The sequence below is a fragment of the Delphinapterus leucas genome, chromosome 11, assembly GCF_059928025.1.
Source record: "Delphinapterus leucas isolate spDelLeu-1000000601 "Yukka" chromosome 11, BTC_Dleu_Yukka2, whole genome shotgun sequence".
In the NCBI taxonomy this organism is placed as follows: domain Eukaryota; kingdom Metazoa; phylum Chordata; class Mammalia; order Artiodactyla; family Monodontidae; genus Delphinapterus; species Delphinapterus leucas.
The window spans coordinates 55,933,538-55,961,318 of NC_143139.1; the positions used below are offsets into that span (position 1 = coordinate 55,933,538).

The 27,781-nt window shown below is 37.9% G+C and overlaps 1 protein-coding gene across 22 annotated transcripts in view; it reads right to left on the reverse strand.

The window, feature by feature from the left end:
* The window catches only part of LOC149748030 (uncharacterized), a 218,059-nt gene that overhangs the window by 129,059 nt on the left and 61,219 nt on the right, over positions 1-27,781 (reverse strand). The window contains exon 3 of one of the 22 annotated variants that reach the window (XM_089921036.1): positions 5,424-9,569. The exons of the other annotated variants lie outside the window; for them this stretch is intronic. Coding sequence (XP_089777162.1) covers positions 9,544-9,569 — 26 coding nt within the window. The 3' untranslated portion in view covers positions 5,424-9,543. Of the gene's footprint in view, positions 1-5,423; positions 9,570-27,781 lie in introns of those variants that run through there. 22 annotated transcript variants of the gene reach the window in all.

Sequence of the window (27,781 nt, forward strand, 5' to 3'; positions counted from 1 at the left end):
GCCAATCACTGGGCTTGATTCTGGATACACAGTGGTGAATGAGATATACATTATCCTGCTTCCTGAAGCTTCCAGTCCCATGGTCAAGACAGACAAGATAGACCCAATACAGCCAAAAATTAATTAATTAATTAAAAAAAAAAAGAAAATCCATACATGGTTATTTGAAATGCATATTATAGTAAATGTCCTGGGTGTGGTGCTGACAGAGCTTAGTTTTGTAAAGCATATACTTATTCAAATGACATTTCACAGAATTATTTCATAAGTCTACAAATCTGAAAACATCTGCCCTTACTATCTATTCTTATTCAGTCTTCTGGGAATTTCAGCTCACTTTATTGGAAGAAAACTAAATAGACATTCTGTTCTCATCATTTCTATCTAATGAGAAATGTTCTTGTTATTTCTGCAACCTAATTATTTTAAATAGTCAAACTCAGGGGGTCAAGATCAAGCTTAAGGTCAAAACCAATGGGAAAGAAAGTACCTTCCAGACTAAAGGTAAAGTGGCTTCAGTAATGGCCTTGAGTTCTGGATTGAAGAGAAGCACTGAATTTCATGATGGAAAAATTCAGAATGAACTCTTCCAAGGGAAGTAGACTTGAGACCAATCATAAGAATTCAAACAGAAATAGATCTATATGCATCAATTTATCCTTTTATTTTCTAAACTACTGTTTCTGTTAAACTACGCAAAGGGACTGTGTTTTATACTTTTGTTTCATTTGGTTAGTTTTTGTGTTTGATATGTTTTTCTATAAAAAAAATTATAACAAAGAGCCAAAAAGAGAAAAAGAACACATATTATAACATGAAACCATTTCAGACATAACTTCTGCCTTATGTGGTTCCATATAAATTGAAACAACACATAGGACAGATGGTACAGAAAATGTTTCACATGGGCATTTTAAAACTTAGGAATATGAACTGGTTGAATCTCAAGTGATTCTGTTGATAAAATCAGAAAGACACAAAGCCTTGAAAGTAAATATTAGCCACTGTGTGCCTTGGCCTAAAAAACTGGAACCTAGAGAAAATCATCTAGCAGGTGGAAAAACAATACTTTTCAAAGTCCATTCAAAATCATTTTGTTTCATCAGATTCATCTACCTTATGAAACAAAGAAGCCTCGGTGTGACCAGAAAGTTCTAGATTGAGAGAATCAAGAGACACAGATTCTAGGCCATACTCTATTATTGCCAGGAAATTATAATCTCACCTCTCTAGGCTTCCATTTTTTATCTGTAAATTGAAGGAATGAGATCATACTTAGTATAGCTAGATAACTTAGTAGAACTCTAGATGCCAGATCTAATGTTCTAGAGGTCAATGCTCCCTACGAACATCATAATGTTCAAAGTATCTCACGTACCTTAATACAGAAAGCCCTTAATGAATACCCTTCTTCCCATCAAAGACTATTTTTTAAAAAGGGCTCCTACTGGATGGGAATTAAGAGCACTAAACACAGATTTTTGCCTTCACAATTTTGTCTAGGCATGGCTTTTCTTTGCCCTTACATGCTACAGTAGCATAGTGGCTTTGAGATCAGGTTGACCTGAGAGTAAATGTCAGCTTTGCCACTAACTAGTTTATGACCATCTTAAGCAAGTCATTTACTTTCCCTGAGATTTAGTTTCCTCATCAGTAAAATGAGCACATTAATAGTATCTTTATCATAAGGCTTTGTGAGGATTAAATGAGATAAAACACAAAAAGTCATTGGTAAGGTATCTGCCACATGTGTTCAATTATTATCATTGACTATCTCTTCCTATTTTGACATGTCCTGTGGATTTGTGTGGTTGGGGGTGGGGACTTTTGGCTTATACTTGAAGGTGAGCAAAGATTGGTACAATGGAGTGAGTGAAAGGGATTGGGATGGGGGAGAGGCAAATGTAAACCACCAAATTTAAGCTTCAAAAATAAAATCTGCTGGATAATTATTTTTAAAGAATATTTTTAAAGCTAAATTAAGGGCTGCTAAGGGAACTCTTGTCTAACTAATTGGTAACTAAATGCATGTTTAGAATTAGAAGAATTCCCAAACTAGGCTCAGTAAAGCCCAAATTTGTATTATTTCATTAAAAAACATTTTCTGCAAATAAAAGAAAATACATCAAGATACTAATAGTGGATATACCTGGATGGTAAAAGTATAGATAATATTTATTTGCTCCTTTATATATACTTCATTTATTTTCCAAGTTATTGTTTTCTAAAGTAAATGTTTTATTTTATAATCAGAAAATTAATCATTATAAGATATATAATAACTGGAGAAGAAAAGGATATGGATCTTTCATGGATCTGTTTTTCACATTGGTTAGATTCTCCGGCAGTTGTTTAACATTTGCACTTTTTTTTCTTGTTAATGATGTAATTATTTAATCTTCCTCTGAGTCTGTAGCATTAAAGTCACTGCCTCAAAGACTGAAATTCTAAGATGATTTCAGTACATCAAACACTCTCATTGGAACACAGTAGAAAGATTCAAGTTAGGAATGAGGGGGCAAAGCAGGCAGAAGAAACAAGATTTTTAAAAAGTGTTTACACATTCAATTTCTTACACACACATATATATATACACACACATACATGTACATAAATACATACATATTCATACACATACATATACACATTGCCCCCATCTCACTTCCTGTTGCTTTTTATCTTGGATAAGGTTTGATTATTGCTAATGATACCCAGCTGTGCCAATTCCTTGGGCTCTTTACCCATGTTTTCCTTTCTCTAGGATGTAATTTCTCTTGCCATTTAAATAGTCCTTCAAAATGAGGCCATTCTGACCGGCCCTGATCTAGCATATGGTTGGCAAATATCCAATGAGTTCAGGATGCTTAGCCAGATAATTCAGATACCGCAGATGTGGCCTCTGCTTAAATGACCTTAAATGGACTCCAGGGCCTAGAGGCTGAAGGCATGCTAAGAGACCAAATAAGAAGTCGCAGTTAATGGGAAAGTGCATTATCCCTGAATCTATTCATCTAGGAATAGGCATATGTTCAGAATTATTAAAGACTTCTAAGGAGGGCAACCTTATACATTTATTTCTTTTTATAATTAGAGAAGAAATTAGAAACCATGTAGTTCGACCACTTCCTTTTCACACATGAGAAAAATAAAACCAGATATGCTAAGTATTTCACGCAGAGCCATCATGTCTCCTGATACCTTGAGTCGGATGTCAGTCTTTGGTTGTAAGCAACAGAAACCCCCCTGGCTATCCTAAGAAAGAAGGAATGTGCTAGAAGATAATGGAGTTCTCACAGAAGTAAAGCAAAGCCTCAAGTGCCAAGATCAGAAAGTACAAAACCAGGTAGCTACAGTGGGCTCAGGAACAGGAACTGTTCAATGTTTTGACAGAGAGCAATCATAGAACATGAGGAACCAACTGTTGTCTTTATTCCTGGATCATTCCATTAACAAGTCCAAGGACCAGGAAGAAAAAGTCAGATTGACTCTTGGGTCATCCACCCACCTCTTAGTCAGTGAGGAATGTACCTTGATTTATGGTCTCAGAAAGTTTTCACTTAATAGGGGAGAGGTAATTCCACAAAAGGAAATTATAATACTATTACGCTATTGCTCAAAAAGGGAGAATGGATGAAAAAACCTCCTATGCCCACTATGCTTGTCCAGTGTTCATTTTACCACATCAAACTGTCTTATTTAGGTGTAAAAATCCGTGAGTTCATTAAACATATTCCTTATACTCCTTACAGAATCATATATTTCTCAAATTGACTATACATATATTCCTCTGACTTTGTCCTGCCTCCTTATTGACCAGAAAATACCCTTGAGGGAGGTAATACACTTACAAATTAATTTAACAGAACCTCCAATAAGGAGAAAGGGGAAAGCACTGGAGAGCCCTGTATACCCAAGATGGAGGAGTGAAAGGAGAGATCAGGAACACCAAAGACAAACACTGTCTTCTTCACATTTTTGTCTAGTCTTCACCCAACTATAGGGCTCATAAAACTTTGCATTTTTGTCCTATTGCCTTTTACATAAATCTTCTAACTTGTAGGAATTTACTAAGCAGCTGAAGATTAGTTCTTTTCTATGTGAGCCTTAGTCAGGTGAGCCAATTTTTTTCTCTTCATGATGATTGTGGAAAGATCATAGAAAAATTCAGTTACAGAAAAAAGAAAATCCGTACCAATGAGCTCCTTTTCCCTCAGATAGCTCTTTGGAATAGGAGGAATAAAAATTGATTAATATTTTTCAGTTTACCAAGAACAAGGCTTGCTTTCCAAAACTTCTGCACATACCAAAAATTTGTAGCAATACTAACGTTCAGGATAGAAATTGTGCAGTTTCAGAGTTTTTCATTGTCAGATAGTCCTAAAGTAATTGGAAGCAGTCTATTTTATCTTCCTCTCTTTCAAAACCCATATTCAACATATAATTTCTGGAAAGAGGAAAGAACTGACATTGTTTGAAGACCACACATTAACCCTGCACAGTAAGTATTTCATTGCCATTTTCTTTAGAGATAAAGAAACAAGGCTCAAATTTATTCTGTAACTTGCCAAGGTTTAAATTTCAGAATGAGTCCTGCTCTGGAATTTAAATATATCTGTTTAATCACAACATGTATATTTTTTTCCATTATGTCACTGTCCTATCCATTAAACCCAAACACACAAAAAAATCTTCAGTGCAGGAGTTGAAAGTTGAAAGAGAATTTTCTTATCATATAATGCTGAAAACATATAGCATGGGAGTCTATTTTAATCTGACAAAATATTCAACTGTCATGCAAGATCTGTGTGTGTGTGTTTTAGATGTATAATATTTAATTAATCCACTATATTTTAGGCTCCTTGTTGTGGGGAGGGTGGAACATCTATTTGATTTACCTTTATATCACCAGTGCCTAGTATGGGAACTGGCACATAGTAAGAGCTCAATAAATTCTGATTGAATGCAAGTTGTTGGGTGCTAAAATTAGCTCATTATCTCACAGATTATTAAGACTTTCATTGATTCCTAATCTACAAGTTTCTTCTTTAATCGGTTTGCTAATTCATTCAGCTTCTGATACACAGAAATGAATAAAATCTAATAACCCATAATGCCATTGTAGAATGTACATTGTTGTTGTTGTTGCTGTATGCTACCATGCTGATCCTGTTAGACACAACATATTTATGAACCACTTTTACAGTGGATGCAGTTGGTGCCTCAACAAGATCCACCTTATAAGGTGCCAATACAGCTACCCTATTCTCCAGAGAATTGCCCTAAGCTGACAGAAACCGCCAGGCCTGCAAGGTTTTGCTCCCCACCCTTCACAAACTGCCTTCCACCATCCCTTCCAGGGTTTCCCACAGGTAATAACTGACTGACATGTAGGTATCAGAAGCCAGTCTGCTCAGCTCAGTGTAAGATTAATTCTATGGTATAATTTGTGTGTCGGAACTTCCTGTGAAATCAGACTGAATGTAAACAAAATAGTGGGGGGGGGGACAGTCAGTAGAAACTTGCTAAGCATAGAGGGAGGAAAGTTTGAATGCAAAGGTCCTGAGGCAAGAGCTCATGGTATCTTCAGAGAATGGCAAGAAAAACATAAGACTTGAGCAGAGATTTCATGGGGGAGAATAGTGGAGAGGAAGTTGTGAGTTAATACAAGGATACACACTATAAAGGTTTAGATGTTTATGGGCAGCCTTTGAAAACTTCTGCCTGTAAAGTAATTCTCTAATGGCAGTATGGAATGTTTATTTTATTTTCTCAGGGATATATTCACAATTTTCCTTTAAAATGGTTACTTTAAAGGATTTGCTGCTTTCCTAAGAGTGATTTTACTATTTCTTGGGGCCAACATATTTTCTGTAGACACATCTGTCTGTTAAAGGAAGCAATGGAAAAACTGGATTTAAAATCTTTACATGAAATCCTTAAAACACACATTTATTCCTTATATAGACTAGTATCTGTTCTCACATGCAGCAGGGTCATATGGTATGAATTCAGTGATTATTCTGAGCACTTCGACTTACAGCTCAAGCGATGCGAAACAAGGACAAAAGTGAGAAGTGATAGTTAAAAAAATAACCTATAAAAATCATATTTTTAGACAAAGCTTTACTTGGTGATATTTTTTCCCATATGGGTTAAATCCAAATATACAAAATTACTGTTGTACAACATATTGGAGTGACTGGCTACAGTCAATCTAACTGCATGCTTTGCGATCAGTCATGAAAATATCCAGTATGAACACACAGGCATGCTTCAGTTCTCATCCCACTAACACAGTCATGGTATATGGGCAACTGTGGCATTCAAGCCTATATAAGTTCATGGTCTTGATTATGTACAATAGTAAACAGAAAATAATGTAATGCTAAATAATAATACCATAGCCAAATCAAGGCACATTGCTGAAAATCACTTTAATGCTGTACTCAAGTGTTCCCTATTGGAAAATTACAAGATCCCCCAAATTATAGCATTCACTATTATCAAACTGCTATTTTTCTTTTTTTTTTTTTTTTGCGGTACGCGGGCCTCTCACTGCTGTGGCCTCTCCCGTTGCGGAGCACAGGCTCGGACGCGCAGGCTCAGTGGCCATGGCTCACGGGCCCAGCCGCTTCGTGGCATGTGGGATCTTCCCGGACCGGGGCACGAACCCGTGTCCCCTGCATCGGCAGGTGGACTCTCAACCACTGTGCCACCAGGGAAGCCCCAAACTGCTATTTCAAAAAAACTGCTTTCTTTCAAAAAAAATTTGAGTATGGCTTACAGGGAAAAAATGTTTGTTTAATTTAACAGACTGTGTGACTACAGATCTGAAAAAAATTTTTACTTTCAGCAATTTAGGGGTGGTACATTATCCCAATTTTAGAATCAATCAAGAAAAAAGATTAGAATTCCAAAAAATACCTTCCTGGAAACTTTAAGCCTGTATATTTTATGTGGAATATAAAAAGTCTATTTAAACTTTGAATCCCTGGAAGAAATAAAGGAAATTCTTTGATTATTGTAAAAGGTCATTCTATGCTTAATTAACTGGTCTCCATTTTGGCTTGTCACATCTAAGCTTCAACATTTTAATTAAATCATTATGCCACTGAATCACATGTCTATTAACACCAAAAATTATTCTCTACAGCCATGAAAAAGTCATTGGTCAATACAGGGACAGTCCTGGCCAGAAGTAGAGAAGTAGACACAATTTGTTCTGGCGTTCCCCTCTCTTCCATATCAGGGACTCTTTCAGACCGTCAATAAGAGAGCAAAAATAATTTTTTTAAAGACAACTTAAACAATAAATAAGAAGGAAATTTTAAAAAAGGATAATATAATTATATCAGAAAAACAAGTCTCAAAAGAGGCTACCACAATTAAATACAAAACTAAGGGCTTCCCTGGTGGCACAGTGGTTAAGAATCCGCCTGCCAATGCAGGGGACACAGGTTCGATCCCTGGTCCGGAAGACCCCACATGCCACGAAGCAACTAAGCCCGTGCACCACAACTACTGAGCCTGTGCTCTAGAGCCAGAGAGCCACAACTACTGAGCCTGTGCACCACAACTACTGAAGCCTGCGTACCTAGAGCCCGTGCTCTGCAACAAGAGAAGCCACCACAATGAGAAGCTCGCGAACCACAACGAAGAGTAGCCCCCACTTGGCGCATCTAGAGAAAAGTCCACGCACAGCAACAAAGACCCAATGCAGGCAAAAATAAATATATAAATAAATAAATTTATTAAAAAAAATTTCAAAACTAAGCACTAAGCTTCCTGGTAGCCATGGTAAAAAAGAAAAACATAGGGAGGAGGGGTATGTGAATCCCATAAGATAATTAAAGTACAAGATCATCAAAACAAATACAGATCTCTGAGAAGAATTTACCTCTTGAGTCTTCATAATATTAATGATATTTTCCATTGGCCATTTTATATGCCATTTTAATTCCCTCATTCAGTTTCACACACCCACGTTCTCTCAACCTTTCATATTTTTTAGTATGCTATTTCCTCTGAATTTAATGCCCTTTCCTCTTCATCTTAACCTGGATTACTTCTTATTGATCCTAAGGTGTCAATCACTGCAGGAAAACTTTTTTCACCCATCTCCTGAGAGCTCTTTCTGTTTCTCTGCATTTCTCTCTCTCTCTTTCTCTCTCTCTCTTTCTCATACACACACACACACACACATCTCAGCTAAGTATCCCTCCTCATGCTATCACAGCACCTTGGTCATACTTTTGTCCTAACTCTTAGAGATGCTAAATGGTGAAGTAGTTTTGAACTGAACAGGGGAAAGGTGATTGTTGCTTGTGGCATTTAGTCCTTGTCATGTTGCTCCTAGTTTCTTTATCTCTACAATGAAGGGAATTGATTGGGCTTGAGGATCCTTAATGATCCTTTCAAGTTCAATCATTTTATGATGGCCTGTGTTTTTTTTGTTTGTTTCAAGGACTCAGGATCATTGAAGTAGCAGTAAGGAAACTAACAGGAATAATAACATCAAGACAAAAGCTGACACAAACAAAACAATAACCAAGACCTATTTCACCTATGGCCAGAAGAGTCACAGACACCTGACTTATCTAATAATGAGAGTTTTCCATGCTCTAAGATTAAATGAGATCATTATCTAAAGGGCCTAGCACAGTGCTTTTTTAGTTCCTTATCCCTTTCTTATTCTCTGCCTGGTAGGGTTGGCCAAGAGAAAAAGAAATGGAATTAGAGATCAAATGCAAGGCACAAAGAAGCCCTACTAAACAGGAGAAAAGACACTAGGAAAATTAAGATTAAAAATACAAAAGTTATTATTATTTTACATTTGCACAGCACTCCATATTTTTCAAAGTACTTTGATATAAATTATATGCTTTTGTTTTAACCATGAAATATGGATACCTTTTAATTGTTAATTCCTTTAATTGCTGTATTTCCTAAGGAATATTCCATTGACATGTTGTCAAAAGATAAATGGGTAGGTCATATTTTCTAAGAATAATTTATTTTGTAGCCTTGGGAATTAATTAACATACCATGCTATGCAACTATCAACATGAGAGTTAGTAACAGAAAGAAAGCCAAAGCAAACAGCAAGATGTCGCTATTTTCTACTTTGCTAAAAACATAAAAATTTTTGAGCTTTAATTTAATCTTTAATTAGAGTAAATATAGAGATCAATTATAAAATTTTTTTTATTAATTGATATTTATTTTCATAATAGAAAACTTTCTCATTTAGATATCTTCTTTTACCAAACAAACTTTCAGATGAAAAATTTTACAATATCTTTTCAGCTTTGAGGGCTTTGTTTTTGTTTTTAACAAGTACATACTTGCAACAGGCTTGAATGTCGTTTTTTTTTTTTTGCGGTATGCGGGCCTCTCACTGTTGTGGCCTCTCCCGTTGCGGAGCACAGGCTCCGGATGCGCAGGCTCAGCGGCCATGGCTCACGGGCCCAGCTGCTCCGCGGCATGTGGGATCTTCCTGGACCGGGGCACGAATCCGTGTCCCCTGCATCAGCAGGCGGATTCTCAACCACTGCGCCACCAGGAAAGCCCTTGAATTTTTAATGTATACAAAATGGCATAAATAATCCCATCATCAATTCTATTCCAGTTGATAAAAATGGTGGCAAGAACAGGGAAAATGTAAAGTCTTTCAAAATACAATTTTCAAGAATTAAAATAAGATACTGCATCTTGGTTTTAGATAACTTTTGGTAGTAAACTAGAGGTATATTTGTTTACATTTAAATTGTTCTGTCTTCCACTGAGATTTAATGGTGTAACAATGATGAATTTCCTGCGGTTTATAGTCTTGGAGCACATAATTTTCTAGAAATTTCATGAAAGTATATGCGTATCATATTAAAGGAGACAGCAAATTAGTTGTAGTTCTAGATGCAGTTCATTAGCAGAAGACCCTCAATACAGGCATACCTCATTTTATTGCACTTTGATTTACTGTGATTCACAGATACTGTGTTATTTACAAATTGTGAGTTTGTGTCGAGCAAGTCTATTAGTGACCCTTTTCCAATAGCATTTGCTTACTCTGTGTCTCTGTGTCACATTTTGGTAATTCTTGCAATATTTCAAGGTTTTTCACTATTATATTTGTTATGGTGATTATGATCAGGGATCTTTCATGTAACTATTGTAATTGTTTTGAGGTGCCATGATGGCACCCATGTAAGACAGCGAACTTAATCCATAAATGTTGTGTGTGTTCTGACTGCTCCACCAACCAGCCATTCCCCTGTCTCTCTACCCTCCTCAGGCTTTCCCATTCCCTGAGACACATCAATATTAAAATTAGACCAATTAATAACCCTAAATGTCCTCTAAGTGTTCAAGTGAAAGGAAGAGTTACATGTCTCTCACTTTAAATCAAAAGCTAGACATGATTAAGCTTAGTGAGAAAGGCATGTTGAAAGCTGAGATAGGCCAAAACCTAGGTCTCTTGGGCCAAGCAGTTAGCCAAGTTGTAAATGCAAAGGAGATGTTTTTGAAGGAAATAAAAAAATGCTACTCCAGTGAACACATGAATGGTACGAAAGTGAAATAGCCTTATTGCTGATATGGAGAAAGTTTTAGCGGTCTGGATAGAAGATCAAACCAACCACAATATTCCCTTAAGTGAAAGCTTAAACCAGAGCAAAGCCCTAACCCCTTCAAGTCTATATGAAGGCTGAGAGAGATGAGGAAATGGCAGAAGAAAAGCTTGAAGCTAGCACAGATTGGTTCATGAGGTTTAAGGAAAGAAGTCATCTCCATAACACAAGGTGAAGCAGCAAGGGCTGATGCAGAAGCCGCAGCAAGTTATCTAGAAGATCTAGCTAAGACTTCAGACAATAGTACAAAGCAACAGTAATCAAGACTGTATGGTACTGGCACAAAAACAGAAATATAGATCAATGAAACAGGATAGAAAGCCCAGAGATAAACCCATACACCTATGGTCACCTAATCTATGACAAAGGAGGCAAGAATATACAATGGAGAAAAGACAGCCTCTTCAATAAGTGGTCCTGGGAAAACTGGACACTTACATGTGAAAAAGAATGAAATTAGAACACTCCCTAACACCATACACAAAAATAAACACAAAATAGATTAAAGACCTAAATGTAAGGCCAGACACTATCAAACTCTTAGAGGAAAACATAGGCAGAACACTCTATGACATAAACCACAGCAAGATCCTTTTTGACCCACCTCCTAGAGTAATAAAAAATAAATAAATAAATAAACAAATGGGACCTAATTAAGCTTAAAAGCTTTTGCACAGCGAAGGAAACCATAAACAAGATGAAAAGACAACCCTCAGGATGGGAGGAAATATTTGCAAATGAAGCAACTGACAAAGGATTCATCTTCAAAATATACAAGCAGCTCAGGCAGCTCAATATCAAAAAAACAAACAACCCAATCAAAAAATGGGCAGAAAACCTAAATAGACATTTCTCTAAAGAAGACATACAGATGGTCAACAAACACATGAAAAGATGCTCAATATCACTAATTATTAAAGAAATATAAATCAAAACTGCAATGAGGTATCACCTCACACCAGTCAGAATGTCCATCATCAAAAAGTCTACAAGCAATAAATGCTGGAGAGAGTGTGGAGAAAAGGGAACCTCTTACACTGTTGGTGTGAATGTAAACTGGTACAACCATTATGGAGAACAGTACAGAGTTTCCTTAAAAAACTAAAAATAGAACTACCATATGACCTAGCAATCCCACTACTAGGCATATACCCAGAGAAAGCCATAATTCAAAAAAACATATACACCCCAATGTTCATAGCAGCACTATTTGCAATAGCCAGGTCATGGAAGCAAGCTAAATGTCCATCAACAGAGGAATGGGTAAAGCAGATGTGGTACATATATACGATGGAATATTACTCAGCCATAAAAAGGAACAAAATTGTGTCATTTGTAGATACGTGGATGGAGCTACAGAGTGTCATACAGAGTGAAGTAAGACAGAAAAACAAATCCTGTATATTAACGCATATATGTGGAATCTAGATAAATGGTATAGATGACCTTATGTGCAAAGCAGAAATAGAGACACAGAGGTAGAGAACAAATGTACGGATACCACGGGGGAAAGGGGTGGGGTGGGATGAATTGGGAGATCGGGATTGACACATATACACTATTGATACTGTGTATAAAATAGACAACTGAGGGGAACATACTGTATAGCACAGTGAACTCTACTTAATGCACTGTGGTGTCCTAAATGGGAGGGAAATCCAAAAGCAATGGGATATATGTATATGTATGGTTGATGCATTTTGCTGTGGAGTAGAAGCTAACACAACATTGTAAAGCAACCATACTCCAAGAAAAACTAATTTAAAAAAAGGATATTAATGAAGGTGGCTGCACTAAACAACAAACTTTCAGTGTAGAGGAAACAGCCTTCTATTGAAGACAATGCCATCTTGGACTTTCATAGAGAAGTCAATGCCTTGCTTCAGAGCTTCAGAGGACAGGCTAATGCAGCTGGTGACTTGAAGTTGAAGCCAACGTTCATTTACCATTCTGAAAATCCTAGAGACCTTAAGAATTATGCAAAATCTGCTCTGCCTGTGCTCTATGAATGGAACAACAGAGCCTGGATGACTGTACATCTGTTTACGACATGGTTTACTAAATTGAAAGCCTTCTGAAAAGGCTTCCCCATTTGAGATACCATTAAGAACATCCGTGATTCATGGGAAGAGGTCAAAATATCAGCACGAACAGGAGTTTGGAAGAAGTTGATTTCAACCCCCATGGATGACTCTGAGGGGCTCAAGACTTCAGCGGAGGAAGTAACTGCAGATGTGGTGGAAATAGCAGGAGAACTAGAATTAGAAGTGGAGCCTGAAGATATGACTGAATTGCTGCAGTCTCATGCTAAATCTTGAACAGATGAGGAGTTGCTTCTTATGGATGAACAAAGAAAGTGATTTCTTGAGATGGAATCTACTCCTGGTGAAGACTGTTGAAATGACAACATAGGATTTAGAATATGATATAAACTTAGTTGACAAAGCAAGTGGCAGAGTTTGAAATCCAATTTTGAAAGAAGTTCTATTTTGGGTAAAATTCTATCAAACAGCATTGAATGCTACAGAGAAATGCTGGTCAAAGGAAGAGTCAGCTGATGTGGCAGATGTCATTGCTGTCTTATTTAAGAAATTGTCAGGCACCTCAACCTTCAGCAACCACCACCCTGATCAGTCAGCAGCCATCAACACTGAGGCAAGACCCTCCACTAGCAAAAAGATTAGGACTTGCTGAAAGCTCAGATGATGGTTAGCATTTTTTGGCAATAAAGTAATTATTTAAATTAAGGTATATATACTGCTTTTTAAGACATAATGCTATTGCACACTTAATAGACTACAGTATAGTGTAAACATTAATTTTATATGCACTGGGAAACGAAAAAATTCATGTGACTCACTTTATTGCAATGTGTGCTTATTGAGGTGGCCTGCAACTGAACTTGCAGTATCTCTGAGATGTGCCTGTAGTGAGAATATCTGACTATCTAAATCTAGCAGAGAGGTTAAACAGAGAACAAATATGTTTACTTTTAATGCTGAACATTATAACCTAATTTAAAATATACACATGTAGTGCAATAAGCTTCATAGCCAATATTCCACATTCCTTTTTAACCTCTGAATCACTTAAATCGCAGCAGTAATTTTATCCACAGATAAAGTAACATTCTGCAAAGTGAAAACGTTTGCACCTTCTCTGTCTCCTCATATTTTTACCTCAGAACACAGGCAGTTAAAATTCTGCTCAAGATTGGGATGAGAGCACTGTGAGTCTTAATAAGAAACACTTGAATCATCTCTGGGCTCACCCTGACCACTGAGATGAGGACTTGCTCATCCTATCAGTCAGAATCTGAGTTTTATGGAGCCATATTTTGCTGGCAGACAGGGACACCATGTTAAAGGTAGGTGTTCATGCACACCATGCCCGCCTGGCCTCTCTTCCACTTCCTGGTTTCATACCAGTCTAGTAAGAAAGCCAAGGCCTGCTCCTTTTTCCCACATGTGGAAGGAGGCTGGTCCTTCCCTCTCTGTTCCCTTCTTGATGACAGCTGTGCAACATATTTAAAAATCTTGTTTGTATTTAAAATTAAAATTTTATTTCTTTATTTCATTTCCTAAATTAGAGGAGTTATCTATTTATGGGTGAAAAACATTTAAAAAAACATGAACATTAAAATATGCTCACACATTTTGCTTTATCATTTATATACAGTAAATCTCTTTGTAGCAACTGCACGTTATAAAACCATCATTTATTATATTGGAAGACACCACATCATATATTGTTGCTTTAAAAGTCTCCTGGAATAATGGAAAAAGCATCTATAGTTTTCCAGAAAATTAATGTTATCTCATGTGCCATAAAAACTGCTATGTGATATTAATTCCAGGAAAAAAGTAAAACCCCACTTCATTTGTAAACAAATCTTTATTGTATTTTTAAGAAAATAAAAAATGCAGTTAACTAAAAATAATGGTAATATTACCTTGACCTCTTACTTTGACCACTACAAAAAATAGGAAAGTGATTTATATATTTAGCTTGTGCCACTTCCCTTTTATGAGTTCCTTGAAACCAGAAATTACATCTTTCTTATTTTTTAATTTCTAGTGCCAATCACAGTGTTAAAAATCACACATTAAGGGCTTCCCTGGTGGCGCAGTGGTTAAGAATCCACCTGCCAATGCAGGGGACACGGGTTCGAGCCCTGGCCCGGGAAGATCCCACATGCCACGGAGCAACTAAGCCCGTACGCCACAACTACTGAGCCTGAGCTGTAGAGCCCATGCACCACAACTATTGAGCCTGTACGCCACAGCTACTGAAGCCCGCATGCCTAGAGCCCGTGCTCCACAACAACAGAAGCCACCACAATGAGAAGCCCGTGCATCGCAACACAGCATATCCCCAGCTCGCGGCAACTAGAGAAAGCCCGCATGCAACAATGAAGACCCAACGCAGTCAAAAAAAAAAAAAAAGGAAATCACGTATTAAGTGCTTTCTGGATAGATGGATGGATGAATGGGACAGATAGAATGGAGAGATAGGATGGACAGACAGCATGATAGAATAGATGAACAGATGAATAAAATTGATGGGTGGATAGATGGGATGTATGGAATAGAGAGATGGATGGAATGGGTGGATGGGATGGATAAATGAATGAGTGGGATAAATGGAAGGCCAAATAGTTCAGAAGCTTAGGGGTTAGGTAAGTCAAGGTACAAGAACACTGCATTGTTAAGTGTCAGTTAACACACTTACTAGAGGCAAAATGTGTGATAGGTAGTGAGGCTCACAATGATGTAAGGGATGTAGAGGACAATTAAAAGTAATAATACAATGTAATACATACTAGAACAGAAGTAAGTAATGTCACTAGAAGACTAGAAAGAGATTTACAAAAAACGAAGTAATTGATTTGGATCTGATGAAGATGATCCTTAACAGTATGCCCTGAAACACTGCATGAGGAAAGCACACGTATAATGTACTGGCTCATTGCGAAGAGTCCACTAAACGGACAAAAGTGGTAGAAAAAAAGGGAATTCCAGGAAGATGAAACAATATGTGTCAAGGTACAGAGATATAAAAATGCATAGTATGGCCAAGGAAGTGTAAGTAATTTAGAATGGCTTGAATTTATAGCAAAAGAGCACACTGAGTCATTTATTTCAATGCTACAAATTCACTTATGTCTTAGGACTTGTATTTCCAATTTCTGCCTCACTCAGTATGACTTATTACTTTTATTCCTCAACTCTGTATTTTGAAAGAAATATTCTCTTGTAACCCATACCAGAGAAAAAAATAAAAGTTATTTGGTTTCTTTTTTTTTTTTTGGCTGCACCCACGGCTTGTGGGATCTCAGTTCCCCAACCAGCAGTTGAACCCAGGCTACGGCAGTGAAAGTGCCAAATCCAAACCACAAGATCACCAGGGAACGCCCCCCAAAATTACCTGACCTTTTAATGTGTGAACTCCTACTGATATCAATACTCATATCTCTCCTATAGTTAAGAGTAAAAAGCCTTAATAAAAAACTCGGAACCAGTGAGATTCTGATTAGAATATTAGAAGGAAGTGGACAGTGTTGTAGAATCAATTACAGAATTCATTATTTCTCCAAGATTTTATATTTTACTGGATCAACTCAAATTAAAATTTTTAATGCAATAAAATGCATACCACTTTTTAAAGTAAGTAAATGGTACTACGGTAAAAATTCTGAGCTTGCATGAATCTAGGTTTCTGTTGTTTCTAGCATTTCCTTTAATATTCATTAGTATTTACTAAAGTTTTTTTTGTTTTTAATTCTAGCCATATTTGAGCCAAAACGTTAAAGGTGGGAAAGGGTATCCCAAGGGACCAGTGTGTGGTAGTAGTAGTGGAAATTAGATTGAGAGATCCAAAATGTAAGTAACATCTAGTTAAAACAAAAACATAAAGACTTGTCTTTAATCTCCGGGAATACGGGATGAGAGAAAGAGCAGCCAACTTGTGTCTCCAATTGCTAATAAGAGAATTTGAAAGCATGAGACTGTGAAGGGGTAAAAATTTAACTAATAACTAATTAGGAAGGTGGCTGTATACATAATCACCCTGCAAAGATGAATATCTTTCTTATACACTGCCGATAATGTTTGTAAAATATTATAAAGATTCCATTCACAGTAGCAACAAGAACTATAAAATTTTGAGGAGTAAATGAAACAAGAAATGTACAAAACCCATGTGAAAACAATGAAACTTTTACAAACATGTAAAACAACCTACTAAATGGGGACATATCACTTTCCTGAATAGAAAGACTCAATATTATAAAGCAAAGCAATTATGGTCCAAATCCCCTCAGGATTTTTTAAAAAGTGGACCTTGATTAGCTTATTCTAAAAATTACATAGAAGGAAAAATTTATAAACATTATTTGGCTTCAAAAAGAATTACAATAGTGCTTTTGCACAGCAAAGGAAACCATAAACAAAACGAAAAGGCAACCTACAGAATGGGAGAAAATATTTGCAAACAATGTGACTGACAAGGGATTAATTTCCAAAATATACAAACAGTTCATACAGCTCAATATAAAAAAAAGGAAATCACAATCAGAAAATGGGCAGAAGATCTAAATAGACATTTCTCCAAAGAAGACATACAGGTGGCCAATAGGCATTTGAAAAAATGCTCAACATCGCTAATTATCAGAGAAATGCAAATCAAAACAACTACGTGTTATCACCTCACACTGGTCAGAATGGACATCATCAAGAAGTCTATAAATAATAAATGCTGGAGAGGGTGTGGGGAAAAAGGATCCCTCCTACACGTTGGTGGGAATGTAAATTGGTACAGCCACTATGGAGAACAGTATGGAGGTTCCTTAAAAAACTAAAAATAGAGTTACCATATGATCCAGCAATCCCACTCCTGGGCATATATCCAGAGAAAACTATAATTCAAAAAAATACATGCACCCCCAATGTTCACTACACCACTATTTCCAATAGCCAAGACATGGAAGCAACCTAAATGTCTGTCAGTAGGTGAATGGATAAAGAAGATGTGGTATGTATCTGTATCTATACCTATTTCTACATATAATGGAATATTACTCAGCCATAAAAAAGAATGGAATAAAGCCATTTGCAGCAACATGGATGGACCTAGAAATTACCATACTAAGCCAGACAAATATATATCACTTATATGTGGAATCTAAAAAAATGAAATGAAAATTATTTACAAACAAAATTATTTACAAATCAGAAGTAAACTTACAAAGACAGAAAACAAACTTATGGTTACCAAAGGGGAAAGGGGTTGGGGGGATAAATTATGAATTTGGGATTAACATATACGCACTATTAAATATAAAATAGATAACCAAAAAGGACCTACTGTATAGCACATGGAACTACTCAATATCTTGTAATAATCTATAAGGGAAAGGAATCTAATATATCAGCCTCACCCTTCAATCCCTGGGAAAGGTAGAGGGACAGAAGTTGAAAACCCCGAAGGACAGGGTTCAGAGAGCTTCTGGATTGCTGAACACATGAAGGTGCTAGGAGGGTGGCATGCCTTAAAAGGGCATGAAACCTCCACACCCCTTCCCGCATATCTTGCCCTATGCATCTCTTCCATCTGGCTCTTCCTGAGTTGTATCCTTCGTAATAAACTAATAATCTAGTACATAAACTGTTTTCCTGAGTTCTGTGAGCCATTCTGGCAAATTATCAAACCTGAGGTGGGTGTTGTGGGAACCTCTGATTTACAGCTGTTCAGTCAGAACCCCAAGTAACAACCTGGACTTGCAGTTGGCATGTGAAATGAGATAGCAGTCTTGTGAGATTGAGTCCTTAATTTATGGGATCTGATGCTACCTCTGGGTAGATGGTGTCAGAATTGAATTAAATTGCAAGACATCTGGTATCTGTAGAGAACCAAAGACTTGCTTAATATGGGAAAACCCCACACACATTGGAGTACAGAAGTATTCAGTGAGTGGTAAGTAGAGGATGAAAACAAGGAGTTTCCCATTACATCTATACTTCAGCCATTTTCTCAGAATCTGCTTTTGGGGGCACCCAAATTAAGATAAGAGGTACTTCAGTTTTCACTCTGTATGCTTCTGTATAATATAAATTTTTCACAATAACGATATATTCATGTAGGACATGTGTGATTCAAAAAATATAATTAAAAATTATTGGGGGGGGGACGTTCAAGATGGTGGAGGAGTAAGACGTGGAGATCACCTTCCTCCCCACAAATACATCAAAAATACATCTACATGTGGAACAACTCCTACTGAACACTGGCAGAAGACCTTAGACTTTCCAAAAGGCAAGAAACTCCCCACATGCCTGGGTAGGGCAAAGAAGAAAGGAAAAACAGAGACAAAAGAATAGGGATGGGACCTGCACCTCTGGGAAGGCACTATGAAGGAGGAAAAGTTTCCACACATGAGGAAGCCCCTTCACTGTTGGAGACAGGGGGTGGGTGGGGGGAAAGCTTTGGAGCCACGGAGGAGAGAGCAGTAACAGGGGTGCAGAGGGCAAAGTGGAGAGATTCCTGCACAGAGGATCAGTGCCGACCAGCACTCATCAGTCTGAGAGGCTTGTCTGCTCACCTGCCAGGGTGGGTTGGGGCTGGAAGCTGAGGCTCTAGTATATATCCTGCTGATATATACTTAAAATGAAGTAATTTGAAAAATAGGTGAAAGCTTAACATAATGCATTCTGGCAGCTTTCAAGAGACCTCTTGAAGAAGCATTCAGTCAGCTACTTCAAGGTCAGAGCAAGATGACACAATGCCCTAAAGAGAGCTCTGGCGTCTAGCAAGCTGTGGGATTTTGTTTTGTTTTGGCCCAATTTAAAATATTTTTCTAGTTACGTCCTCATTAAGGGAAGGCTCCAACACACATAAAGAAATACACATTTTCTCAGGTTTCCAACGAGAAACTAAAGGTGGGAAGTGAATCAAGGTGAGCCCTCAAACTAATAATTCATTTCTTTTCATCTCCCATAATGTAGATGGGATACAGAATCTTGGTGATTTATTCTCAACATCAAAGTGACCCACAACTATAAGGTCCACCACCAAGATGGAAGAGCTGTAAGACGTAAGGTTGATTTTTTTTAAATTGAGGTATAGTTGATGTACAATACTATATAAGTTTCAGGTGTACAACACAGTGATTCAAAATTTTTATAGATTATACTCCATTTAGAGTTATTATAAAATATTGGCTATGTTTCCTGTGCTGTACAGTATATCCTTGTAGCTTATTTCTTTTATGCATAGTAGTTGAATTTCTTAATTGCCTACCCCTGTTGTGCTCCTCCCCCCTTCTCTCTCCCCATGGGTTACCACTAGACGCACATATGTGTGCAACTGTTTCTGTTTTGTTATATTCATTTTTTAGATTCCACATATAAGTGATAACACACAGTATTTGTCTTTCTCTGTCAGACTTATTTCACTAAGAATAATACCTTCCAGGTCCATACATGTTGTCATGGTAAATTTTCATTCTTTTTCATGGCCGAATAGTATTCCATTGTGTGTGTGTATGTGTATATATATATATATACACACATATATACATATATATATATATATATACACACACCACTTTTTAAAATTAATTTGTTTATTTATTTATTTGGCCACACTGGATCTTAGTTGTGGCATGCAGGGCCCTCGTTGCAGTGTGTGGGATCTTTTTTTTTTTTAGTTGCAGCATGCAGGATCTTTAGTTGCGGCATGTGGGATCCTCAGTTGTAGCATGCAAACTTTTGGTTGCGGCATGTGGGACCCAGTTCCCTAACAAGGGATCAAATCCAGACCCCCTCCAATGGCAGCGCAGAGTCTTAGCCACTGGACCACCAGGGAAGCCCCTATACCACTTCTGTATCTAGTCATCTGTTGATGGACATTTTGGTTGTTTCCTTATCTTGGCTATTGTAAGTAATGCTGCTATAAACATGGGGGTGCATGTATTCAAATTAGTGTTTTCATTTTTTTTCAGATATATTCCTAGGAGTGGAATTGCTGGATCATATGGTAGTTCTATTTTTAGTTTTCTGATGAACGTCCATACTTTTATCCATATGGCTGCACCAATTTACATTCCCAGCAACAGTGCATGAGGGTTCTCTTTTCTCCACATCCTTACTAACACTTGTTATTTGTTGTCTCTTTGATAATAGCCATTCTGAGAGGTGTGAGGTGATCTCTCATCGCGGTTTTAATTTGCATTTCTCTGATGATTAGTGACATTGAGCATCTTTTCATGTGCCTGTTGGCTATCTGTATGTCTTTGAAAAAGTATCTATTCAAGTCTTCTGTCCATTTTTAAATCAGGTTGGTTGTTTTCTTGATATTGAGTTGTATGAGCTGTTTTTATATTTGTGATATTAGCCTCTTATTAGTCATATCATTTGCAAATATTTTCTCCCATTCAGTAGGTTGTCTATTCGTTTTGTCAATGGTTTCCTTTGCTGTGCAAAAGCTTTTATATTTAATTAGGTCCTATTTGTTTATTTTTGCTTTTATTTCCTTTGCTTTACGAGACAGATCCAAAAAAACATTGCTACGATTTATGTCAAAGAGTGTTCTGCCTATATTTTCTTCTAGGAGTTTTATAGTTTCCAGTCTTACATTTAGGCCTTTAATTCATTTTGAGTTTATTTTCGTTTATGGTGTTAGAGAATGTTTTAATTTCATTCTTTTACATGTAGCTGTCCAGTTTTCCCAGCACCATCTATTGAACAGGATGTCTTTTCCCCATTGGATATTCTTGCCTCCTCTGTCATAGATTAATTGACCATAAGTGCATGGGTTTATTTCTGGGCTCTCTATTCTGTTCCACTGACCTATGCATCTGTTTTTATGCCAGTACCAAACTGCTTTGATGACTGTAGCTTTGTAGTGTAATCTGCAGTCAGGGAGCATGATACCTCCAGCTCTGTTCTTCTTTCTCAAGATTGTTTTGGCTGGGGCTGGGGCCAAGCACATCCCAGGACTGGTGCTGGTCTGCTGGTGGTTGGGCTGGGTCCCACCTCATCAGGCTGTGGGGCTGTGGTGGTCCTGCAGCCGGTGTCCACCCGCTGATGAGCAGGGCCATGTCCAGGAATGGCTGTGGGCTCAGGGCATCTTAAAGCAATCTGCCTGCTGGTGGCAGGGGCTATGTCCCCACCCGGCTAGTTGCTTAGCTTGAGGTATTCCAGTAGTGGTACCTAAAGACTGGTGAGCAGGGGCAGAGCTGAGTCCAAAAGCTAATAAGCTAGAGGGAGAATTCCAAAATGGTGCTTGCTAGCACCAGTGTTCACATGGTAGAATAAGCTTCCAAAAATGGCTGCCACCATTGTCTATGTCCCCAGTGTGAGATCCAGTTGCCTCCTGCCTCTCTGGGAGACTCTCCAAGATCAATAGGTAGGCCTGACCCAGGCACTTTTCAAATTACTGCTTCTACCCTGGGTCCTGGAGTATGTGAGAGTTTGTATGCACCTTTAAGAGTCTCTGTCTCCCACAGCCCTCTGGGTCTCCCCAAAGAAATCCCCACTGGCCTTCAAAGCCAAGTGTTCTGGCAGCCCACCTTCCTGGTACAGAACCCCTGGGCTGGGGAACCTGATGTGGAGTTCAGACACCTTGCTCCTTGTGGAGAGCATCTGGGATTGTAATTATTCTGTTCATCTGTTGACCAACTGGGGGTATAGGTCTTAACTATATCGTGACTCTAACCCCTCCTACCCATCTCATTGTGGTTCCTTCCTTATATCTTTAGCCATCAAAGATCTTTTCTGGCACACTCCAGTCTTTCTCATCCATAGTTGCTCTGTAAATAGTTGTAATTTTGGTGTGCCCATGAGAGGAGGTGAACTCAGGGTAATGGTTTTCCTACACTGCCACCTTGCAGCAATCCCTGAAGTCTAGCTAGTTTCTTAATGATTTATTGCTGTATAACAAACTTAATGATAACCATTTCATTTCCTTATAATTCTATGGATCAGAAATTTGAGCTGAGTTCAGTTGGATGGTTCTTCTGCTGATCTCACTCATTCTGATGATGGTCACTCATTGCAGAAGTTATCAGCTAGAGGCCATTAGGGTTGCATGGTCCAAGCTGGTTTTACTCAAAATTCTGGTGGTTGGTGATGGCTTTGGCTGGGCTTCTCTGTCTCCATGTGGTCTCTCATTCTCAAGGAGACTGGCTGTGGCTTTTTCGTATGGTAACATCAGTGTTCCAAGAAGACAAGAACAGAAGCTTCAAAGGCCTCTTGAAGCCTACACTCACAAGTCCCACAGTGTTACTTCCACTGCATTCTATTGGTAAAGCAAGTGACAAGGCCCGCCCAGATTCAAGGGTATGGAGAAATAATTTCACCTCTTGATAAGTAACAAGGTCACAGCTTCAAAGAAACAGTTGTAGAAAGATGGAAGGAATCATTGCAGATGTCTTTATAAACAATTACTTCAGCTAGGTAATTGCTTATAAAGCCTTTCTTCTTTAGGAGCTGAGACATAAGCTGAGAAGGTCACAAGAGGCCTCCATACAAGAGGCCACCAAATATATTTATAGTGGAATCTTAGACGCAGACTAGACCACTGAGTGCTTGAACACTGAAAGAGTTAGGGGAAACACCAAGACAAAGTGAAGCTCTTTTTATTCACCAAAATATTGCCAATCTTGAAACAGTTTAGGACATCCATATTTAACAATCAAATTATTTCCCCAATATTTATTTCATCTGAAATGTTTTCCTGCCAGATCTTCAGATGGCCAACTTCTTCAATATTTGAGAATAGACTCAAATTTTGCCTCCTCAGTCACCACCGTAATTAAAGTTAACCTCCCCCATTTCACCATCACATTTTCTATATAGCACTATCACTATCTGAAATTACTTTAATATTTGTTTACTTGTTTATGATCTATTTCCCTCCCTAGAATGTAATTCCACGGGATTTGAGATTCTATTCATTTGTTTAGCATAGTAGTATCAGCGAGTGATGAGTGTTTGAAAAGGTAGCAAGACGAGGACAGGATTTTATTAATGACTTCTCCACTAATGTCCCAAATGTGGTCCAAGTCTTAATGTCTGCTATAAAGCACAAAGTAGATAACGTCATCTAATCACCCCTGGGCTTAGAGCTTACTAAGCTTTTCCTGTACAAACATGCCTGCTTGGAACTTTCCATTTAAATAACAGATTCTAGTCTTTGAAACACATCTAATTAACCTCAATTTCTTTCATTTGTAAACATGAGAAAATACTAATCTCATTTATTATGTAAATTAAATGAGGTTCCATTTGTAGAATTCATAGTACAGTACCTGGCATAAGGTATATAATAAATTGTAGTTACTATTATTATCCACATTTCATTTGTGACTAACTGGACTTCCACATATCTCAAGCTCAATCAATAGTCCATTCACTTTTTGTTTTCAATTACCAATTCCAGTCTTCTATTTCTGAAGGATTCTCTGACTCCTCAGAAGGTTCTAGAAAAAGTCTGATCATTGATGTTTACAATTTACAATGTCAAAAACAGAAATGCAACACTACTAGCATTCATAGAGTCAGAATAACACATAGGATATCAGCTAAGATGTTCTTGCACATGTGGCCATTGGTGTTATTGCCTGCTGAGCAGTCTCTCCAGGTTTCTTAATCTTCTGATATTCTAGCCATGCCTTTCCCCTTCTTCACAAAACCCAGGGACTCTTTCACTTAAGCTTAAGCTGCTCCTCCAGGTGGTGATCTCTCCACTTTCTCTAGTCCTTACAACTCCATATTACAGCAGTGGGTAACTGCTCTTAGTAATGGCTTTCTTAAGACTATTCATGCCTCAGACATTTTATCATCTTACTTTTATTCATGTTATTATAATACTTTCTAGTCACATTTTGTAGTCACAGTGTGAAATCTTTTTCATTAAGCTAAAATTGCATTAATGTAACAGCTGAACCACCCTGAATCTGAAAAGCCTGCTGTGTTTATCCTAAGAGGGTGTTTTCCTCAGAAATGAGAACATTAGTTTGCTCAAATTACAGATTCCTTTTCAGCCACCTGTTAAATACTTCCTGTTTATTCTTGTTGGTATGTTACATACCATCCCATTGGGGAAGACAGCATGTAATTATGGCCTTGTCACCTTCCTCCCTTTTGGCTCTCTAGAGCACCATCTTGGACTCATCGGGCCATTTCACTGCATTCATGTCTTATAAAAAAAATTTTACTTTACATTTCTCAACTGTTCTCAAATAGTCCCCTTTTCTTCTTTATTCATCCCTGTGAGAGGGATTTAATGAACAATTAGTTTCAGTTATGTCACTTAGCTGACATAAACAGCTAGTGGCTGGTTTAATGACAGAAGCCCAGCCTTCTTGACTCCCCACACAGGGCTCAAGAAACTACCCTCAGGAAAAGAAATAGGACCTTGTTAGCTCTATCAGAGGAAAGCTCCATTAACCTAAGAAAAATGGGGTATAGCTGTTACCAAAGTAAATTCTGGGTTTTTTTTTTCTCTTGGTAAAGAGGATTAGTAAATCCGATATAGGGATTTTTAAGAATATGTAAAGATGGTGTACCATGATGGTCAATTAGAGAGACCCTTATCAACGATATCACAGTTTAAATGAAAACACTATAGAAATTATGTGATTTTGGTGCCTTGGTGAAAAATTTGGTCTGTTTTGAAAACTTGAGATGTTTTGTAGATTGTGACAGTTATACAAAAGGGAATATGAAGTTGGCTAGAGACTAATGTGAGGGATGCAAAAATGATTTCTAAAGAAGGCCCATTTGCTCTGTGAGCATTTTACTGGCCTTGGATAGGCCTAGATGTATCTCAAGCTGAGTTTGGCAGTAAGGGGCATAGACAACTAAATTACTCTACCACTAAAGAGTTGGAGAAATTGAAGTTGTGTTCCTTAGAGGACAGGACAAGAAAAGTTAGAAGAGTAAGAAAAATACAGGAGGCTGACATCAAGTTGAGTTGTTTTCTGTTACTGTGATATGATGAGAATCCCTGCACATTACCACCTTCAGCAAAGTCATCTCTACATGTAAACATCTCTGAATGTTTTTAATGGCCATTAGGGGAAAAGGCCAAAATCTACAGCTGGGTTAACATGATATGAAACAGATAACATGAGCAGGATGATGCATAATTTGTAAACTAGACTAAGTCAACAGAAGCAGGAGCTCTTGAGATCTCAAGACCTCAGGGAACACACATAAATCTTTAGGAAAATGGACATCTACAATCCACAGGATGATGATGGATTGAGCTAATATCATCCATGTCTTAGGTGGCCCCAGAGAACCAAGATGACCTCTGAGTTATACAAGTTATGTTTGACCATTTTATAAAAGAAAAAAATATTAAGTATTGCTTATGATCTGAAATACTACTCTTAAATTGAGTTCTGAAAATAATATCCATACACGTAGCATCAACTTAAAACCTTATCTTTTTATCTCTGAAGTTAAGTAACTGTTGGAAAACATTTAAAGAAAGTGTGCCCAAGAAAACATCAAAATATTAAACATTTAGGCACATTTATGAATAATTTTATCAGTTACAGCTGAAACTTCAGCATGCCTTGGCAATCCTTTTTCCTGTCCTTGACAAGTTTATATTCCACTCCTTATAGCTGTTTCCAAACCTTCACTGCTATCTTCAAGTCCCCATCTTTTGTTTTTTTGGCCATGTTGGGTCTTAGTTGAAGCACACGGTGTCTTTTTGTTTGTTTTTGTTTTCTTTCTTTATTTATTTTGGCTACATTGGGTCTTCGTTGCTGAGCGTGGGCTTTCTCTAGTTGCAGTGAGTGGGGGTTACTCTTTGTTGCGGCGCGCAGGCTTCTCATTGTGGTGGCTTCTCTTGTTGCAGAGCATGGGCCCTAGGCGCGTGGGCTTCAGTAGTTGTGGCATGTGGGCTTCAGTAGCTGTAGCTCACGGACTCTAGAGCGTAGGCTCAGTAGTTGTGACGCACGGGCTTAGTTGCTCTGTGGCATGTGGGATCTTCCCAGACCAGGGATCAAATCCATGTCCCCTGCATTGGCAGGCAGATTCTTAACCACTGCGCCACCAGGGAAGTCCCGGCACATGGGGTCTTTGTTGAGGCATGCAGGATCTTTTTTGTTATGGCGCGCAGTCTGCTCGGGGTTCTCTCTAGTTGTGGTGCATGGGCTTCTCTCTAGTTGTGGAACGTGGGTTCCAGAGTATGTGGCCTCTAGTTTGCAGCACGCAGGCTCTCTAGTTGAGGAGCACTAGCTCAATAGTTGTGGCACATGGGCTTGGTTGCCCTGCGGCATGTGGGATCTTAGTTCCCTGACCAGGGGTCAAACCCGCATCCCCTGCATTGGAAGGTGGATTCTTTACCACTGGACCACCAGGGAAGTCCCAATGTGTGATCTTTTCTTGTCTGGTTTCTTTTACTATGGCTGAATCTTATTCTATTGTATGAATATATCACATTTTGTTTATCTATTCATCAAGTGATGCACATTTGGGTTCTTTCCACTTTTGGGGCTATTATGAAAATGCTGCTATGAACAGTTACGTATAAGGTTTAGTGTGGACACGTGTTCTCCATTCTTTTGGGTACATGTCAAAGAGTGGAATTTCTGGGTCACATGGTAATTCTATGTTTAACATTCTGAGGAACTGCCAAAATGATTTCGCAAAGTGGCTGAACCATTTTTACAGTTTCACCAACAATTAATGAGGGTTCCAATTTCTCCACATCCTCACTAATGCTTGTTATTGTCTGTCTTTTTTATGTTAGCCATCCTAGTATGTGTGAAATGGTATCTCATTGTGGTTTTAATTTGCATTTATCTAACAGTTAATGATGTCAAGCACCCTCTCATGTGCTACTGGCCACTTATATAGCCCATAAATATTTTATGAATCATTGTATACAATCAGAGACACTAAGGCAGGGGATGCCATCCATAGTTATTCAGATAGTTACTATTAGACAGTAATAGCAATGAATGATCAGCAGAGGTAGGGAGTACATTATGGCACAAATGATCGCATACCCAACCACCTTACTTAGTCAATGTAGCTGATGTCTAAACTTGGTTTGTTCTGTTAAATATTGACATGTGATTTTGATATTATCAAAGATGATCAGTGCTTCTCGTTCTGATTCCAAATTCTTTCAAG